The 17,371-nt window shown below is 45.7% G+C and overlaps 1 protein-coding gene across 1 annotated transcript in view; it reads right to left on the bottom strand.

The window, feature by feature from the left end:
- Positions 1-17,371, bottom strand: part of LOC121081445 (tetraspanin-36-like) — a 19,783-nt gene extending 2,412 nt beyond the window's left edge. Inside the window, exons 1-5 of the mRNA XM_040580484.1 lie at positions 17,242-17,371; positions 2,620-2,811; positions 1,703-1,777; positions 1,151-1,246; positions 449-601 (exon numbers count right to left, since the gene is read on the bottom strand). Of these exons, the coding sequence (XP_040436418.1) occupies positions 449-601; positions 1,151-1,246; positions 1,703-1,777; positions 2,620-2,811; positions 17,242-17,301 (576 nt within the window). The 5' untranslated portion in view covers positions 17,302-17,371. The remainder of the gene's footprint in view (positions 1-448; positions 602-1,150; positions 1,247-1,702; positions 1,778-2,619; positions 2,812-17,241) is intronic.

Below are 17,371 nucleotides of genomic sequence, written 5' to 3'. Positions count from 1 at the left end.
AAGACCAGCAATGGTATCTATAAAAGTCAACTTAAGGGCTTGTGCCCCAGACTGAAGAACCTGGTACGCAGTTCTCCATACTCAGCATGGTCAATCCTAAAAGAGTTTCTTCCCCTACCCCAGATCTGTCTGAACGACTGTGTGTGCATAGCTAGTGCTCTGGCCTTGTCATGTTGCTTCTGTAGCAAAATGAAATGGAGGAGTTACCAACAGACAGACATGACCAAATATCCAGACTGGTGCCTCTCTTTCATCATGTAGGAGTTTTTATGGAATTAAAGAAGGAAGTTAGCTAGAGGAAAACCATGGGGAGAAAAAGGCTCAGGGGACAAACTGATGAAAAGAATTGGATGAAATTATCCCTAAACCCTGCCTGAAGTGCCTTCCTCTGGCTGGCTGGCTGAGAATGATCATGGCCCGTTTGTGAAACTGTGCCCTTTATCCTCACCCGTGTATTGAGTTCCTGTGGCTGATCCAGATGCCCTGTGCAGTTCTTCATCTCTTGCCTGCAGCAGCTCAGTGGGACGCTGTTGTTACCGGTGGAGTTAAACCACTGGGTGGTTGTCCAGTCGCTGTAGTTCTTTACCCCACAACAATGAAGCTGCCAAACACAGGACGGTTATGGGTATGCATGAATATATACAAACATGAATGCTAATGTTGAGTTAGACCTCTCTTGGGCATACTGGGCAGGAGCTGCCCTCAGTATGAGGCAGATTTACAAGTAGCAGTACTTCAGGAAAACAGCCATAGATAAAATAGATCAACCTCCTTTCATACATTATTACCTCCTTACTGGTTTATTCTTTGTGACAGGTTGCAGGACAGAGTCTTTTGTCATCTTTCTATTTTATGGTACAAGGTTCTTAGCAGCAGTTACGCAGACGTACTCATTTGGCTTGATCTAAAGGCTACTTGTGTCAGCGATATCGCTCGTTTACATAGACTTTACACCAACAACCTCAAAATGCCAACGCTGCAGAGTGGGGAGCACCCTCATCTCAATCGCCTTGGAGAATCATGTGCTAGTGTTCACTGCTGCAGTGTTTACTGCTGAGTGTGGACTCTCTTCCCTGAGCCTAAATACCTTGTTTAGGGCCCAAGTGTTCTTCTCTAAATAATTCTCAGGACAATTTAAGTATTTTCTTACCTGTTCTTGCAAGTAATTCACAACAGTAGACTCTGGATTATTCCCATCATACTTCTCAAAGACGGAGCGCATTGTGCCTTGCACATCAGTTTTTACCTATTTGGGGTGGGAACATACTGTTTTAACATGAGAGCTAAAATTTTATCTAGTGGAAACTGCAAAAGACCTGTATTCCAACTAAGTCAGGGAAAAAAAAATAAATCCCCAAAACAAGCGATGTTTAGATAAAATGCAAGTGGCACTTAACCAGAATCATGTTCCTGGATAGAAGTTTGCCTCCCCTGATGGAAAAGCCCTCCACTGTGAGCATCAAGAACTGTTTAATCCAATGTAGAGATTGTTGCGATGGCTGTCAGATACTTTATGTATTTACCGTGTTCCCAACAAAGACTGATCCACATACCAGATGGTGACATCCCCATTCCTGCTTGCCCTGTAGGCTGCAGGATAGGGGATGAAGTGCAAGAAAACTGGACATATCTAAATGCCCTAAAGATGCAAGATCTATTCTTTACTTTTAGGTTAGTACAGAGATGCTAATTCTTTGCTTACCTTTTCCCTGTAAACAAATCCCAGGACAAAAGCAGATACTTCTGCAACAAAGATAATCAGGATAATGGCCAAGAACTGAAATTAAAAGAGGGAGACTGTAAGGAAGAATTCCACAGCATTTCAATTCAATTGCACATTACCCATCACATTAATTTATAGTAGTAGGTTATCATTATCTGTTGTTGCCTCTCCGATCAAAACAGTTTCCGGAAAATAATTTAGAATAGGAAACTACTGTGCATGGCTGGGACTACAACTGCGGCTCCACACGATCTGTGCCCAATGTAGGCAGTTTCCTGAACACTGCCATGACATGGTCTGTGTGAAGAGCCTAGAAGACACTTCACAAGGGCAGTCTCAAACAGGACACTGCACAGATGAACCAGCAGCTGAGTTAGATATATTGGGCACTGCCTGTTGAGCTCACGTTGCCTTCAAGGTGTGAGTTTGGGGCCTGAAATTACTCAACATGAACCTTTCCAGCTTTTTAAAAATCATTCTAGAAGTCATTGAGGAGCACTTACAGGATTCAGAGAACTAAAGTCAGCAGAAAAATCTATCTGTTTTGCTTGCTTTGAAAATTCACTTCTGTTCCTACACCACCACCTTGCTTCTCAAAACTTGCTATTCTTCACACTCATCTCCAGCGAGCTAGCTGAGGCAGAGCCATGAAACTGTCCATGGCTGTGGGTACTTGTCTGTACAAGGCAGTGCCACCAATAATTTAGCCCGCACTTCACCACCAATCAGTGTGTCACAGCTCTATGTAACTCCCACAAAGGAGCAGTGCTTCAGCAGTATATTTCAGAATAATCTTTCACTTTCTGTCCTGTACATCCCGAGACGGTCAAGTGCAGCACCTCCCATACCATGCAACAGGGTGAAGAAGAGGACATGCAAGAACATGTACCACTCACCAGCCCTAGACCAACACGAGACTCCCGGAAGGTGGCACAGCAGCCGATCAACCCAATGATGAACATTATCACAGCAATGCAAATAATGATCATGGCTGGCAACAGAGCATACTTGTCCTGCAGAAAGTTGTCATAGCTCTTGTAGGTGTTAATGACATATGCCCCAACATAGCTGAGACCTGCTGCTGCTGCCTGAAATGCAATAAAGTAAATTATTAGCAGTCATCTATTAAGCATCTACCCAGGAAAGTAAACATGGAGCTTTTTGTAATGGTACAATTAATATTTCCACTTTAGAAGCAATGACTACAGAATGCAAAGATCTAGAAGAAAAAAATGCTGTCTGAAACTAGCTACCCATTCGAATTTTAACACAGAGAAGACAAAATTCACAACCCAGTATTCACTCCTCTACTAATGAACCACCACTTTAACAGTGAAACACCGGAGTCTATTGACATGTGTCAGCCAGTGCCTCTGCAGAAGGCCAAGCTCACACTGCCTACCCAAGATCGCCCACATCCTACCCAACGCTGCATTTGCAGGAATCAACTTTTTAAGATGATCACTACAGGAGTGCGTTGTTAGTTGGGGGCTTTACTTTGAGAAAAAACTCATTCTTTACACTCTTACACAGCATTAACCACTAAAACAGGTACAAATATTCCTAGTCTCAGCAAAACACAGTCCCTGCTTGTCCTGGAGGAAACATTTCTGCAACCTCTGAAATAAAACTCTCCTCCAAAAAGATGTTTTGCTGATTGAGGCCAAGATACAGTGCATCGGTGACAGCTGCCCAGCTAGCAGCCCTGGAAACCAGAGGCTTTTATGCACAGAACTGGGTACAGCCCTGGAAGTAGCACCAGAAGACTCAGCGATGCCTTGCCAATACCTCACCAATGGCATAAAAAAAAAACTTCTCAGGAGTTACAACAGCTCATCCATGCTCTATAATCCTGCAGCACAAGACAATGCCTATAAAATGAAACACCATCCATAACTCACATTCTGAAAACTCGAGGGAAACCGGTCTGTCTGTTTTCAATAGGCTACTGCTGGATTTCATCACACGGCTTACGAGCAGTTCATTAGTTCCCTCAGTGCTGAACGTTTTAATTAAAATCCAACACTCCTCACACTGGAGCTAGGACTTGCTAATTCCTTTACCTTGTTTGGCTCCTTCCCCTCCAGCCAGGTCTGGTGCCTGCCCTTCAATTACCTCCAAGCACAGGGAACAGCCTTCATTTCAGGCAGCTCCCATCCCACGCTACTCTTGCGTTCCTGGACGCTGTCTGTACCTCAAAATTACCAGGATCAGGCACCCCAAGTGATGAAACCAGCATCAAACTAACCCTTATAGACTTTCAGCACATCATGCAAGATCCTGCTGTGTTGGAGCTCAGATACAGCAGGTCCTCTACAAAGTGAGCTATTAGGAAAAGCTATAGGATCCACCAGTTCTCAAGAGTGGGTTTTGGTTTTTTTCTTCTCCACACGCACCGGGTTTTCAGGTGATGCTAATGATTAAAGCAGTTTGTAAAACTTCCTTTAACTTCCTCTCATTGAGGATAAGCTCTTTCCTGTTTCCCTGTCTGCAGGCATACAGTGACCAGGGCTTCTTCCTCCCAGCCCTTTTTAGGCATGCGGGGGAAAGATGCGACCACTTTAGCTCAAAGAGCACCGCTGCCTTCTCACTTCACCACCGTGAGCAACACCACCTCTTCTTTCTCCAACACTATGCTCTTGTAATGAAAGCGGGACAGGAAAAATCCCTGGAGTGGTAGAAGCACTAAAGGTGGAGCTAGGGACACCATGCCTCCATCCTGCCTTGCCTTCAATTGCACAAAAAGAGCGAGGTGTATGACTCAAAAAGCCCATCCCGTATTTCTGGCCTGGAGAGCTGGATGCACGTGCAACTGTCCACCTATTATCCACTCTGGAATGGCACCATCTGTGCAAGGGCTGCCACCGAGAAGGAAGCAACACTCCCAGGCTAACTATCCATCACCATGGAGAAAACGTGATGATGGGACTTGCCCAATATATCCTTTATTTCTGGTATTTCCTAGGACCGTCGTGCACTGTGATTTGCCTTGTTGGCCCCAAACCCAGTGAAAACAATGCAGATTCAAGACAAGGGCTGCAGGGCCTTTTATTAACCACAGAACTGCTCTGCTTAGCTGGGCCAGCACCAGCTCAGAAAGCAGCTCATACAGTTCCTAAAAGGATTCAGAGTTTGGCCTCTGCTCCCATAGAAGCTGTGGAAAACATCCAGGTGACGGGCAGCAGGAACAGCATGATGCTCTGGGTTAACTTTAAAACTTCTCCCTACTTAGCACTGTGCATGACTGAAAGCATTACGTGAATAATGCTGCAGTTAGTTACTGTCAGCCTTCCAAACCTGACTGCAACCCCTGACTGCATTTGTGGCTGGGTTTTGAAGCCTTCCTGGTGAACATGGGTATGGCTGGATAGTAATGGTATTCTGGTTTCTCAGTTTTTGGGGAAATTTCAGGCAGATGCATGTACTAAGTCATAACCCTTCCCGATGAATACAGACACAATATGGCGACGATCCCAGCCACTGTACTTGTACCCCAAAATCACCTCATCCTTGGTCTCTGTGCTGCTGCCATCACTGCAAACCTAATGCAAAGTGTAGTTATGGCTTTACAAATTCCAGACTAGAGGCAGTACTCCAGGCAGTCACCCCAAACCAAAGGTGAAGCCAGCCACTAGCAGCACAAAGCCTCCTGCACATGCACTTTTAAACCAAGCGCTTGAATCTGGGCATAGCCATTAATGAGAACATTTTTCCTGAGACCATCAGCCCTGGGTACAGCTCAGTGCTGACATTCAGATGTCCCACCACAGCTGTCATCAACCAGGTGCCTGAAGCTCCAGGAGACAACCAGAAGGCCTGAGAGACCCTCAGAAAGGTTCGTGATAGAGGAAAGTAGTGCCTGGAGGAAGGGAGCAGGAGTGACTACCACAGGGAAGGCAGCACAGACTAAATAGCTGGCTACAAAAAGGCATAAACCATGTTTTTGGCAAGTAAATCAGTCATCCACATTGAGTGTCAATGACACGTCAAAATGTGCACAATGAAACAGCCTTGTGACTTAGGTAATGTGCAAAGTGTATGTCTTCAGTGAATGTAAAGCCCTGCTCTTCTGCCTAACCCTAGCCCGAGCCTTTGCAAGTACTTCTGTACTTCTAAAGACAGTCTGCCTCAAAATTTAATCTTCCTATAGGATTTTTTACACCAAAGAACACCCCAATATTTCTATTATCCTTCTGCAAGCACTTTAGACAACGGACACATTCTTCATCTCTCATCTATAATTTAAAACTGGTTTTCTACCTATTTTCAGTGTGGTCAATGCACAATGCAATGGAAGTATGCACAAGAAATGCTAAAGACCGAACAACCGCACAAAACTACGAAAAACCTTGTTGCTACTAAAAGGCTAACACAACTTTTAAAAAAAGGAAACAGAATTGTGAAGCCAGTTCACAGAAGTCCCATGAAGACAGGGCTAGCAAAGCTCCACAACAATAAGCCAACATCAGAGGGTCCAGTCTTGAGTTCAAGGAGATACTTGCCTAAACTTTAGCAATGCAAATATAGACCAGCACTTTCACAGTTGGCTTTATTGCAACATCCAGGATTGTCTGGGTTCTGGTCAGAGACAAAACACTGCCAACAAGAGGTCTATTATAATTTCTGAACTTCTGCTTCCAAGCAGAAAGAGGAATTATAATGAGGTAAAATTAAAAGACTCTGGGTAAAGATCTGGCTTAAAGGAAGTTCACGTTTTTCCCCACAAACTGAGATACAACCACAACTTCACCCATTGTTCTTAATTCAAAGTGAAGGCTTTGAAGCCTGGAAGAGCAGGGTCACTCAGGAGTGGAAGGCATTTCAGCTAACAGTCTATTCCCTGTTTTATTTTTGCAGATGAGTCCCAGAGGCAAACTTCAAAAGCAAGGATGAAAAATATTTCAGGACATAAATCTAAACTCTCTCCATAAGCCTTCCCAGTATTTAAGGCAAGTTCAAAATCTGCTGGAAGGATTTTCCAACACTGCAAAACCTTCAGCCCTTTCCTAGATCTAAGATGAAACTTCTCTAGAAAAAAAGTACAAGAAATGTCCTGTGCACTGCTGGAGACAGACCTTAAGTCTGTTAATTATGCCTAATTAAACAGATCTCTGTTGGATCTCAACAAAAAGTATCTTTCACAATTTTTTTCCCCAAAATTTTTTCACAAATCTTTCACAGTTTAAGCATCTACTTTTGGGGAGAAAGATCAAGGAATTCCTTCTTCATAATTAATCAAACACTTTCTCAAACACATCTAAAATTACACATAAGGTTGCCAGAATTATACCAAGAAATTCACACTAGAAATTGTTATTTTTCTTTACAGTATTTTTTTTTTCATCTCCTGCTTGGATGTTTGCTTTCAGAAGAACTCTGTGCAGAACAGGATCGTGCAATGCATGGAAGAGGCTTGGCTCAACACAGCTGGCACAAACCTCAGTGCAGGCAGCCAAGGAGTGATGCAAGGCTGATACGGGAGAACCAGTTCACCTGGTCTGTGGGGCTGCACTGCTGCTGGCAAGTAGCTGTGATCTGCCAGCGACGCAAACAGAACATCCTAACCTTACCCCTTCCTCCCCAAACACCGCCAGCTGACTTACCGGGGCTCCAGGAAACGCTGCTGCTATTTCTTTGTGACCCTGATGATTCCCATAAGACAAGCTGAAGACATGAGGCAAATGCAAATTTTGCAAGAAAGCCCCATTTCACAGCTGAGCAACAAAGCTGCAACCGTTTCTGCTGTCTCACCCACCACAGCTCACATGGTTCAAGGACCTAACACCAGAATTACTTGCTTTTTCATATCCTGTGCCCCTGACAGAAAGCAGAGATCTTAAATTGTCTGAGTGCAAACAATGAACTCCTTCTTGGGGTTGAGCAAAGAGAAAGCAAAGCTGTAACGACTGGATTTTCCTCGGCTGATAATTGCAGCAGGATCGGGGCAAGGTTACTCACCACTTCATCCACCTCTCCCATACTTAGCCCAGCTGGCTGAGCCAGGGAGGCAGATACACAGTGATGCTCTGCTGCAATAATCTATGTAACAAGCTGCAACTCCCTCCAGCCAGATAATGCACACATAGCACTGTGAACATTCAATCTTACCCGAGAAAGAGAAGCGAACAATGGATGGTTGTAAGGAGCCTGTGCTGCCTCACTAATGCAGAACAGGACAGCTGCTGGAAAACGGGAGATTTTATATATTTTTAAAGTACAGCAAGATTTTTACCTTGTATCCCACTGACAGAAGGGGAATTTTTAATATGCTGCTAACCGTGAGCCCCTGCCCTTCATGCAAATACTTCACAACACTTTATCAGCGTCACAGCCATAGCTAAGGGCCCCTTAGAGTTCCCTCTATACAACTGCTCTGAAAAAGAAAAAAATAAAATTTGCATCTATCGGTCAGGCAGAACAGACATTTTTCCACTTTCACCCTTTGTTTTAAGAAGCTGACCTTACATGATAGCTGAGAACAGAGGTTTGTGTTTATTCGCATTTATCAGCATAAGCTTCTCTGTCCCCTGACAAACCTAAATAAAATACAGTAAAGGAGCCAAACTAGTAGCTATGAAATTAAAAAGCAGTGGGTTTAGTTTTGAGGTTTTTTTGAAAGTTTCTCCCAGCACCGTCCAGGTGCAGAGCGTTGATTTCATCATTTGCTCTGTTAACGTGGACAGTATAGGAATTTCTTTTTAAAAGGCTGGTCTGCTAAATACAGAGTGACAAAGCTCTAGTGTTAAAAGGAAAAACCACAGCGCAAAAGCTAGCCTGATTTGACTTTGTCCCACACCATTAACTTTTTATGGTTATGGGCAAAGGAAGTTATGGTAAATATTACTGTTTATCTTTAAAGAGTAATAGCAGTTGTTGAACTACCAATATCCACACAAACATTTTCTGAATCATTGCCTTCTAGTTCTTCATTAGACAACTGGCTCACAGAGATGTTTTAGCTAATTTTAAGGCTTGAAAGCCACCTTTTTTCACCAGTATCTTTGCATAGCAGTGATTTAGGTCAGATAACCTCACCCAATACAACACCTGATGCTGATGTTTTGCCTTTGGATCCAACAGCTGCATTCACTGGGATGCTATCACCCTTTCAGCAATTTTTATTTGCCAGAGGACAGATTAGGATATCATCTTCAATTATTAGTTTGCCAACTGTTTGGCTCTGTTGCGCTGTCCCCATGCTCCCCATATCTAGAATCAAGCCCCAGCCACACTGCTCTTAGTTACAGCTGCAGAGCCCCTCCTTATCGCAGAAGACAGTCCTTGTCTTTGGGTTTTTTTGTGCACAGAAAAAGTTTTGATTTACCTTGACACGTAAATCCTCTGCTGAAAAGGGTTTGCACAACATTTCCTCCATAAATCATTTATTACTTAACAGCCTGCATGCATGGCAAGGGGAATTACACTTTCCAGCTCTTACTACTGCTTTATTGTACTACAAGTTTTATTCTTCCCATTTGCCACCAGATTTTCAAGTCCTCCCTAGTTGCTGTGTTACTCCATTTCCATGGATTCAACAGGTTTTCTAGTGACTTCAGTGGAAAACAAAGGCACTGAGCACATCTGAGAAAGCCTTCTTCATTTTATGCTCGCTTTAATGACTTTACAACTCCTGTTTAAAAATCCACTTAGCCCATACGGACCATGCAGCTCCGCAGACGTGAGAGTGTCCCTTCACCCAAGGCACAGCTGTTTATTCCCCAGCAATTAGGGCAACCCTAGCTGAGCGCTTCCCATCCCACCTGCACAGATTCCCCTTTTCTGTCCCAGGTTTAAAACTCTGCCAGCCAGGAAGGACCTCCTGGCCTCAGCTACCGTTTCCAACCCTGCATATGGTATTAATTTCTCTGAACAATAAATTATTGCCACACTTATGTTGACTGTTTCATCCAGGACAGTGTGTGACCCTCCTTACGGGCTAGGAGCCTCCACCTGCAGCGCAGAGCAGCAGGCAGGCTCCGGCATGTCCACCCGATAGCCACACAGGCAACAACTGCTATGGAGGGGATGCACCCACCATCTGCCACAGCTCCCAGCCACCGCCAGACAGGCTGGCCATGCACCAGCGCAGGAGGTCACAGAAGCACAGAAGGGTTGGGGCGGGAAGGAACCTCAGGAGATCATCTGGTTCCAACCCCTTGATCAAGCAGGGTCACCTAGAGCTGGCTGCCCAGGACCATGTCCAGATGGCTTTTGAGTATCTCCACGGACGGAGATTCCAACACCTTTCTGGGCAACCTGTGCGAGCACTTGGTCACCTTCACAATGAAAAAAATGTTTCCTGATGTTCAGAGAGACCTTCCTGTGTTTCAGTTTGTGCCCATTGCCTCTGGTCCTGTCACAGGGCCCCACTGAGAAAAGCCTGGCCCATCCTCTTGGCATCTTCCCTTCAGGTATTTACATACATCAGTAAGATCCCCCTGAGCCTTCTCTTCTCCAGGTTGAGCAATCCCAGCTCTCTCAGCCTTTCCTCACAGGAGAAATGCTCCAGTGCTGTCATCACCTTCATTGCCCTCTCCAGCACATCTGTCTCTCTTCTACTGGTGAGCACAGCACCTCAGACGTGGCCTCACCAGTGCTGAGGGGAAGGATCACCTCCCTCCACCTGCTAGCACCACTCCTCCTGATGCAGCCCAGGGTACCCTCCACTTGCATGCAGCAGGGGCACATTGCTAGCTCACAGTCAGCTTGGTGCCCACCAGGACCCCCAGAGCTTTTTCTGCTAAGCTGCTTTCCAGGACACACATGGCTCTGCTCCCCACTGTCCCACAGCTCCTTTAGTTTCTGAGGCTTTGGAAGCCCATAGCTTCAAATCTTTCCCCACCTCCTACTAGAAAGAAAAGCAATTTAAGAACTTTCTGTCTTCCCTCAGACTCTCAAGTTGTGAAAAGATTGATTTGCAAAATAATAAAAAAATACTGAACTTAGCAAGCTGGCTTTGGATCGGAACAAAAAGCACCGAAGCTGTGAGACCCTACCAAGCTGTCTTTGATTGCCAGCAGCACCAACAGCCCCAGGAGAGACTTACCACTGATCTCGTGCCAGTCATTAGCCACAACTTCAAAACCTTTAAACCAGTCTCCTCATGCGAGGTACAGAAGTGGGACCTAACCAACAAAACTGTACTGAGCCTACTTACACAAAGCCATGGGAAACTCTTCAATTTGTATTATATCTAAATATTCAGCTGAGGTGTACAACTATGGGGCATGTTTTGGCTTGCCTTCAAAACATGCCGCAGGGCTCCTCAGTGGCTACAGTCGGAAGCGCTTGCTTTTTCCTTTTCTTTCTCAAATGAAAACAAGAAGCAGCAGCCAAAAGGCTCTGAAAACCTGTGGCTCTTTTAGGGGAAAAAGAAAACCAACAAAAACGAAACCGACATCCACTGCCAGTTTTTACATGCTGCAAACCGACACTCTCAAGAGGGGATCCTGGTTTTAGTGGTTTGTTTTCAAGTTATATTAAATAAATGTTTTCCTTAGAGTTGTCCAAGCATATCTTCTTCTCTTCCCCAAGCCTAACTCCAGGGTTACTTTCCAATCCCTAAAAGCCAGCACATATCCTACAAAGCATTAAGATTCTCCTTGTGGAGACTGCACACCAGTGCAAGGCAAGGAATCGCGCCCCAGTCCCCTGACTTACAATACTCAAACTTCTGCCTTGCGGTCAGTGTGCTGCTGCTAAAACCGAAAGCAAAGCAACATGCACCTCTGAGGACACCAGGACCACTGTTAGGAGAAAACAGCACCACCCATTTCACTCTTACTCTCCCCAAATACAGACACAGACTGCAGGGCAAAAGCTTGCCGCGAGTATCGCTTTAGCTGAGCATGGATGGATTTATCAGCCACTGCCAAGCTGTTTTGTATCTGAAGGGCCAGTTCAGACACAAAACACCCTCTAGTTCAACACTTGCCTTCACAACCACCCCAGTTACTTGATAAGCTGTTCCTGGCTCAGCCACCAGACCATGTGACTAAACTGAATAGCAAACAGTGGAGCTAATCCAAAAGCCTGGGGAAACCTCTCAGAGCTGGTACAGGGCAGACACCTCTAATCTGCCCTGAAATATTGTCACCCAGGTGAAAGGGAAGGGGCGCAGGCAGCAGGGCCATGTGACTGTTGCGTGCCTCTTCCCGTAAGGAAAAGGATCCTGCCAGCTCCACGGTAAAGCAAATGCAGCTTGGCGGTGCAACACTTTCAAGGAAAATGAAGGAAAGGCCCAGTTCATACATCAACTACAGGAAAGAGACACTTTCTATTCCCCCTGGATAAAGTGTCTTCCAGCTCTGAGCTTCTTGCAAAGGGGTAACGAAATGGGACCTCTCGAGCAGCTGTAATTTTCAGAGGCAATTCTACAACGCCAGACCTCTGGTTTCAGAGACCTGCCAACTGTGAGACTTGTGAAGAGACCAAAGTGTGTTTAGGGCTGGATCCGTAACTCGGCCATCTAACAGGTGTTTTCACAGCCTCAGGGACTGCTGGGGACAGTCCAACCAAGCTTGTTCCTCAGAAGCGCACAGGAAACAGTAATATTTCTCACACAGCACCGACATCTTAAGTTTTAATTTTGCCCCTATACATCCAGCAAAGCACATTTTCCTGAAAGTCAGTTCAGTTCTGCTTCCCGATTTTGGGCAGAATAGTTAAAAATAAAATGGAACTTTGCCCTTTCAAGGCATGCTCAAGTGAATCATGCCAAAATGTCTAAATCCTGCATCAAGCCCCAGTATCAGCTTTGTACAGTGACCATTCTGGCTCTGTTTTCCTCCCATAGTTCAGCAACAAGTTCACAGCAGAGCTAGAAATGAACCCACCCCTTCCCACCCAACACTTCTCATGCTGGGTCAAAACGTCCCCCAGCCCTTCCCGGCTCATCACTCCATGGGTCCCAAGGGCCCCCAGACAGTGCCACGGCTCCATCAGAGGGACAGAAACAAGAAGCCCAGAGGGAAACCAGTCCGGAGCCCTTTCAGAAGTAGATGAACAACCACAGCTTTACTCACTGGATGTACAAAAAATGTAACTATAATAAAGCTCTTGGCTAAGCAGCTTTTTCCACCGTGGACGCTGCTGTGAGTCAGACTGACCCTGTGGCCCATCAGTGTCGTTCCCCTGACCCAGACTGAGGAGGAGAGCTTCCACAGCTTCACGTCTTCCTGTCAAGTTTCACACAGAGCATTAAAACCTGGCAGAGCTGCCTGTCCCCCACTGTCACATACAGCAGGCAGCTACAGGCAGGATTAAGGATTTGCCTAAGAACAGATGGAGGAAAGGTGAGAAACAGGTCACAGGGCTGCTGACACCCAGACCTCTAATGACTCTTTGAAGAATACCTCCATCCTTACAAATAAATGTGTTTATAGCACCAATAACCTCCAACACAGCTTTTGCTATTCACATTTCTAATCCCACTGAGGGATTAAAAATTATCCTCCTCATTGTTGGTTTTTTTCATTTGTTTTTTTAAGTATCCTGATTTCTCACTGACTGAGGCTTCAGAACAACCATTCCCAAACCAGCCATCACCAGCATGAGTGATTTCAAAGCATTCACACTTGCAGGAACTTTTTTTCCAGAGATAAGTTTATTCTTCCCAATTAATTACTAAAAATTACTTAGAAGTGATACCACAGCAGTATTACCATTGATTAAGCTTCCAGTACACCATCTCACATCACTCAGCAAACCACCGTTAGGTTGAAAACTAGTAGCTTTTAGTCTTGGATGCATCCAAAGCAAAGGAGTTAAGATTATGTACAGACCAAATACTCCAGGATGCCCAGACCAGCTGCTCAAAGCAGAGATGATACCAATACCCCAAAACACCTTTGGTTCACGCTCCTTGGAAATGCCTACATCACAAATCTGAAGATATCTGCAAAAAACAGGTGCTGTAGGGTGCTGGAGAGGACAGAGAAGGGAAACGGGACAACGGTCACTGTGAGCTTTGCTAGGACTAGGCGAGAAGGCAAACCCCCACTCTAGTCTCTGGTCAATGGGTGACTCTTGTAACCGTCTGGAGTCAAACCCCAACCAAGAAACTGCAGTTCACACCTCTTGTTAGCAAAGAGGCAGAACGCAGCTGGGTCTTCTGAAGAGTCAGTAAAGCTCCTGAAGGACCTGTAATCAGCTCAGGTGCACCCTGAGTGTGTGTGGGTGCAGAGGGAGCCAGGGATCAGCTGGGGAAATCCGAGCCTGCCTTCACTGCTCACAGGTAGAGCACACCCTGCTAGAGACCAGCACTGGGATCACTCTCCTGGCCTTCTCATTCTTGAACAGTCCTGTTGCTGTCATCAAATCAAATTCTGCTCTCTCAAATCCACCAGTTCTGCTAAAACCTCCCAGGGAATCTTACCTGTGTCCTCCTCCCTGCCCTTGGGTAAGCGAAGCAAGGCTGCAGATGTGCCTACCTCTCGTAAAAAGTGAATGGGAAACTCGGGCAAACAGTACTATCACTGCAGCAACACGTAAGGTGGCCTTCTCACAATAAAATCCCCAGGACTCCTGATGGACATCAAACCCTCCTTGAAAGGAGAGGCCTGTTTAGTGACAAGGAAGCTGAAGCAAGCAAGCAAGGTTCTAACAGCTGAATTCAGCAGTACAGTTTTGGAGTAAAGAAGGAGGGTTAGAAGAAAAGCAGCCCAGTAGGTGTTTAGGTCACATTATACAGAAATACCAAAGCACAAAACTTCCATCCAGTTTTAAAATTGCCAGTTCCTTCCCTCAGACCAGCAAGTGACTCCCCAGCATTTCACCTCTCTCCTTGAAGGAGCATCACAACATCCCACTCAGCCAAGTCCCCTCACAAGATATTGCTAAGAACATCAGCATCTCCTCTGACCTTTCCTTTCCCTCTTTTAGGTTCCACGAGTTAAACCATCATCCCCAGTCTTCACCTAGAACAGGCCAACACCCACTTCCTAAAATAACCACACACTTGGACCTAATTAATAGGTGCTAAAAAGCAAAATTGGAGGTGGGCAGACCTCCCATAGCTTGAAGCACCACCCTTAGTAACTGTGTAGTTGAAACACTTCAATTAATGCCTTGTCTGGTGGGTATGCACACCTACAGCACGCCTGATCCCACCCCTCACAGCAGAATGCTCTGCAGATAATGATGCTGAGCCTGGTAGGTAGGAGAGAAGTTACTTTTTCCATTGAATTTAGGAAGCCCCTATTTGTCATCCTCAAAAATCTTTCTTCACTCCTGCACAACGATAACAATCAGAGATCCAGAAGAGGATTTATAGGCTTTTTAAGACACTTCCAAGCAACAGCCTTTGTCAAAGCACTGTAACTGCACTGACTGCTGAATACGCAGGTGGTGGATTATTTTCCATAATAATTTCTAAGCTGGGCAAGATTTGCATCGTGCAATGCTTGAGCATGAATACTTGTTAGAGAAGGATTCTAATGCTCCTTGCAAATCTTGTGTTTTGATAAAGATCTGAAGCCTTGTACTTGTAGAGTCCCAACTGTTTAGAAGTGTTCTGAAAGAGCATATAAGAAGAGTCAGTTCCTCTTTCCCCACCCTCCTAAAACCTGAATTCCAGGTTCTGCAGTTCTGCGGCAGAAATGTGATTATTACCACACATAATGGAGGCAGCAGTGTCTAAATGCCACAAGCTTTGGGGCTGCATTGCTCTCCCTAGGATTAAAAAAAAACCAAAGGGCTGGTCTGGGTCACCCCAAATTCCGAGGCTACAGACATGCAGAAGGATAATAGCTGATGGTCTGTGGATCCAGATGACCTAATAGCTTCAATCACAATTAAGAGAGTTCCCCTACAACAGATGTAAATGTACCACAGACATTTCTAGGAGGACAAAAGGCTGGTTTTCGATTTTTAAAAAGCCAAGCAATGATGATAACCTGAGGTATGCCTGAGCTGAAGCTCTGGGGATTTCCACACAGAAATAATGAGATGCTCCAATATTTCTCTACGGGGATTTAAAAAAAATCACCACAAACCAAACATACACGGTGAGCTCACATTAATTGACACACAGGAGTAGACATGTCCTCCTGCGCTGTTCAGGCTAGCAGCATGAGAGTTACTTGGAACACATGCAGCAACAAATTGTGCTGACAGGCACAGGACTGGAAGGGAACAAACAAGCTCCTCACTACAACCAGCAGCAAGGCCCCTATTTACAAAACAGGGGACAACACCCCACGAGACCTCAGGGTTTAATTCAAGCAGGTTTTCCATTCTTTTTATTTAACACATACACACACACAGAGCTCTCTCTTTGGGAAACATCTGGTTCTTTTTAGTTCTCCCTTGCCACAGAAAAGTCCTCTGCCTTCCCCATTACCTAGCCTTGCTCGGCCAGGGCCGTGGGAGAACAGCCCCTAACCTGAGCTGTGCAGCACCCAACCCTCGCTCTCAGGCTACTACCATCACACTGAAAGCATCCTTTGCAAAACACTGCTTTGAAAATATTTAAGTGCTACATAGCAGATGAGAACGCTCAAACCACGCTACCGATACACATCAGGTTTCCTTCTGAGAGCAGCACACAAATCCCTGGGTGATGACAGAGTTACAGGAACTTCCCCACACAGGGGAAGAACCGGAGACTGGTTACCAAAATTACCACCACCTCTTCTGAGCAGCCACCCACCCCAGGCCCTACTGTCCCCATCACAAGGCTGCCATGCCACAAGCCTGCAATGCTGAGTCCCCCAAAACAACAGGGTTTAGATCAGGGGTCCTCAAACTACGGCCCCCCAGGGTCCTCAATCCAGCCCCCGGTATTTACAGAACCCCCTGCCCCTCCCTCCCCCGCCGGGGCTTTGGGGGGGGAACCAAGCAGCCGCAGATGAATTCCTGCCACTTCATCTGCGCGCCGGTGCCTGCGTTTAGTAAGTTTGACGACCCCTGGCTTAGAGTAAAAGGTATGTAACCCCACCCTCTTTTTTTTTTTTTTTTTCCCCCTAATGATTGAGGAAGTGATTTGGAAACGCATAATTATACCAGAACATAGTTGGAACAAAGTTCTCAGCCATTTTCCTCCCCCAGATACTCCGCACCCCAAACTGGGAGGGCAGCCCCTGCGCAATGCTTGCACCCTGCTGCAGCCAAGCAGCTCCATTTGTTTCTGATCACAAAATTAGCTTGTAGCTTGCTTTAACAACACGTCTTTAAAACCCACTATTAAAAAAACCTACTACATTAAAAACACCTTGTCAAAAAGAAAAAAAAAATTTTTTCTTAGAAACTTAAAATACCATATCTTCTTGCTTTTTAGAAATGTATATGTAGAAAAAAATATGTATTTTCCTATAGCATGACTCAGCTGCACACCGGTAAACTAAAATGCCTGATTAACTCTGGAAACACTGATTAAGGAGAACACGGTCGTGTCCCACAGCACCGGCTCCCTCTCCCAGAGCCCTCTGTCGCACCCAACACCCGGGGCCACAAACCCCACGTAAACCACGCGGGTCCGAGTCCACACCCCCGGGTCCCCTAGCATCCCGCCACGGTACCCAGAAGGCGAGGCTCAGCAGCAGCAGCACGGTCTTGGAGGTGATCACGCCGCAGTCCATGGCGTGGGGCAGAGGGCGCAGGTCTGGGGCTCAAGAGCTGGCAGGCTGTGGTCCCGCGTGGGGCCGCCCC

This window comes from Falco naumanni, chromosome Z, assembly GCF_017639655.2.
Source record: "Falco naumanni isolate bFalNau1 chromosome Z, bFalNau1.pat, whole genome shotgun sequence".
Lineage (NCBI taxonomy): Eukaryota > Metazoa > Chordata > Aves > Falconiformes > Falconidae > Falco > Falco naumanni.
This window is presented reverse-complemented; position numbering and strand designations above follow the sequence as displayed.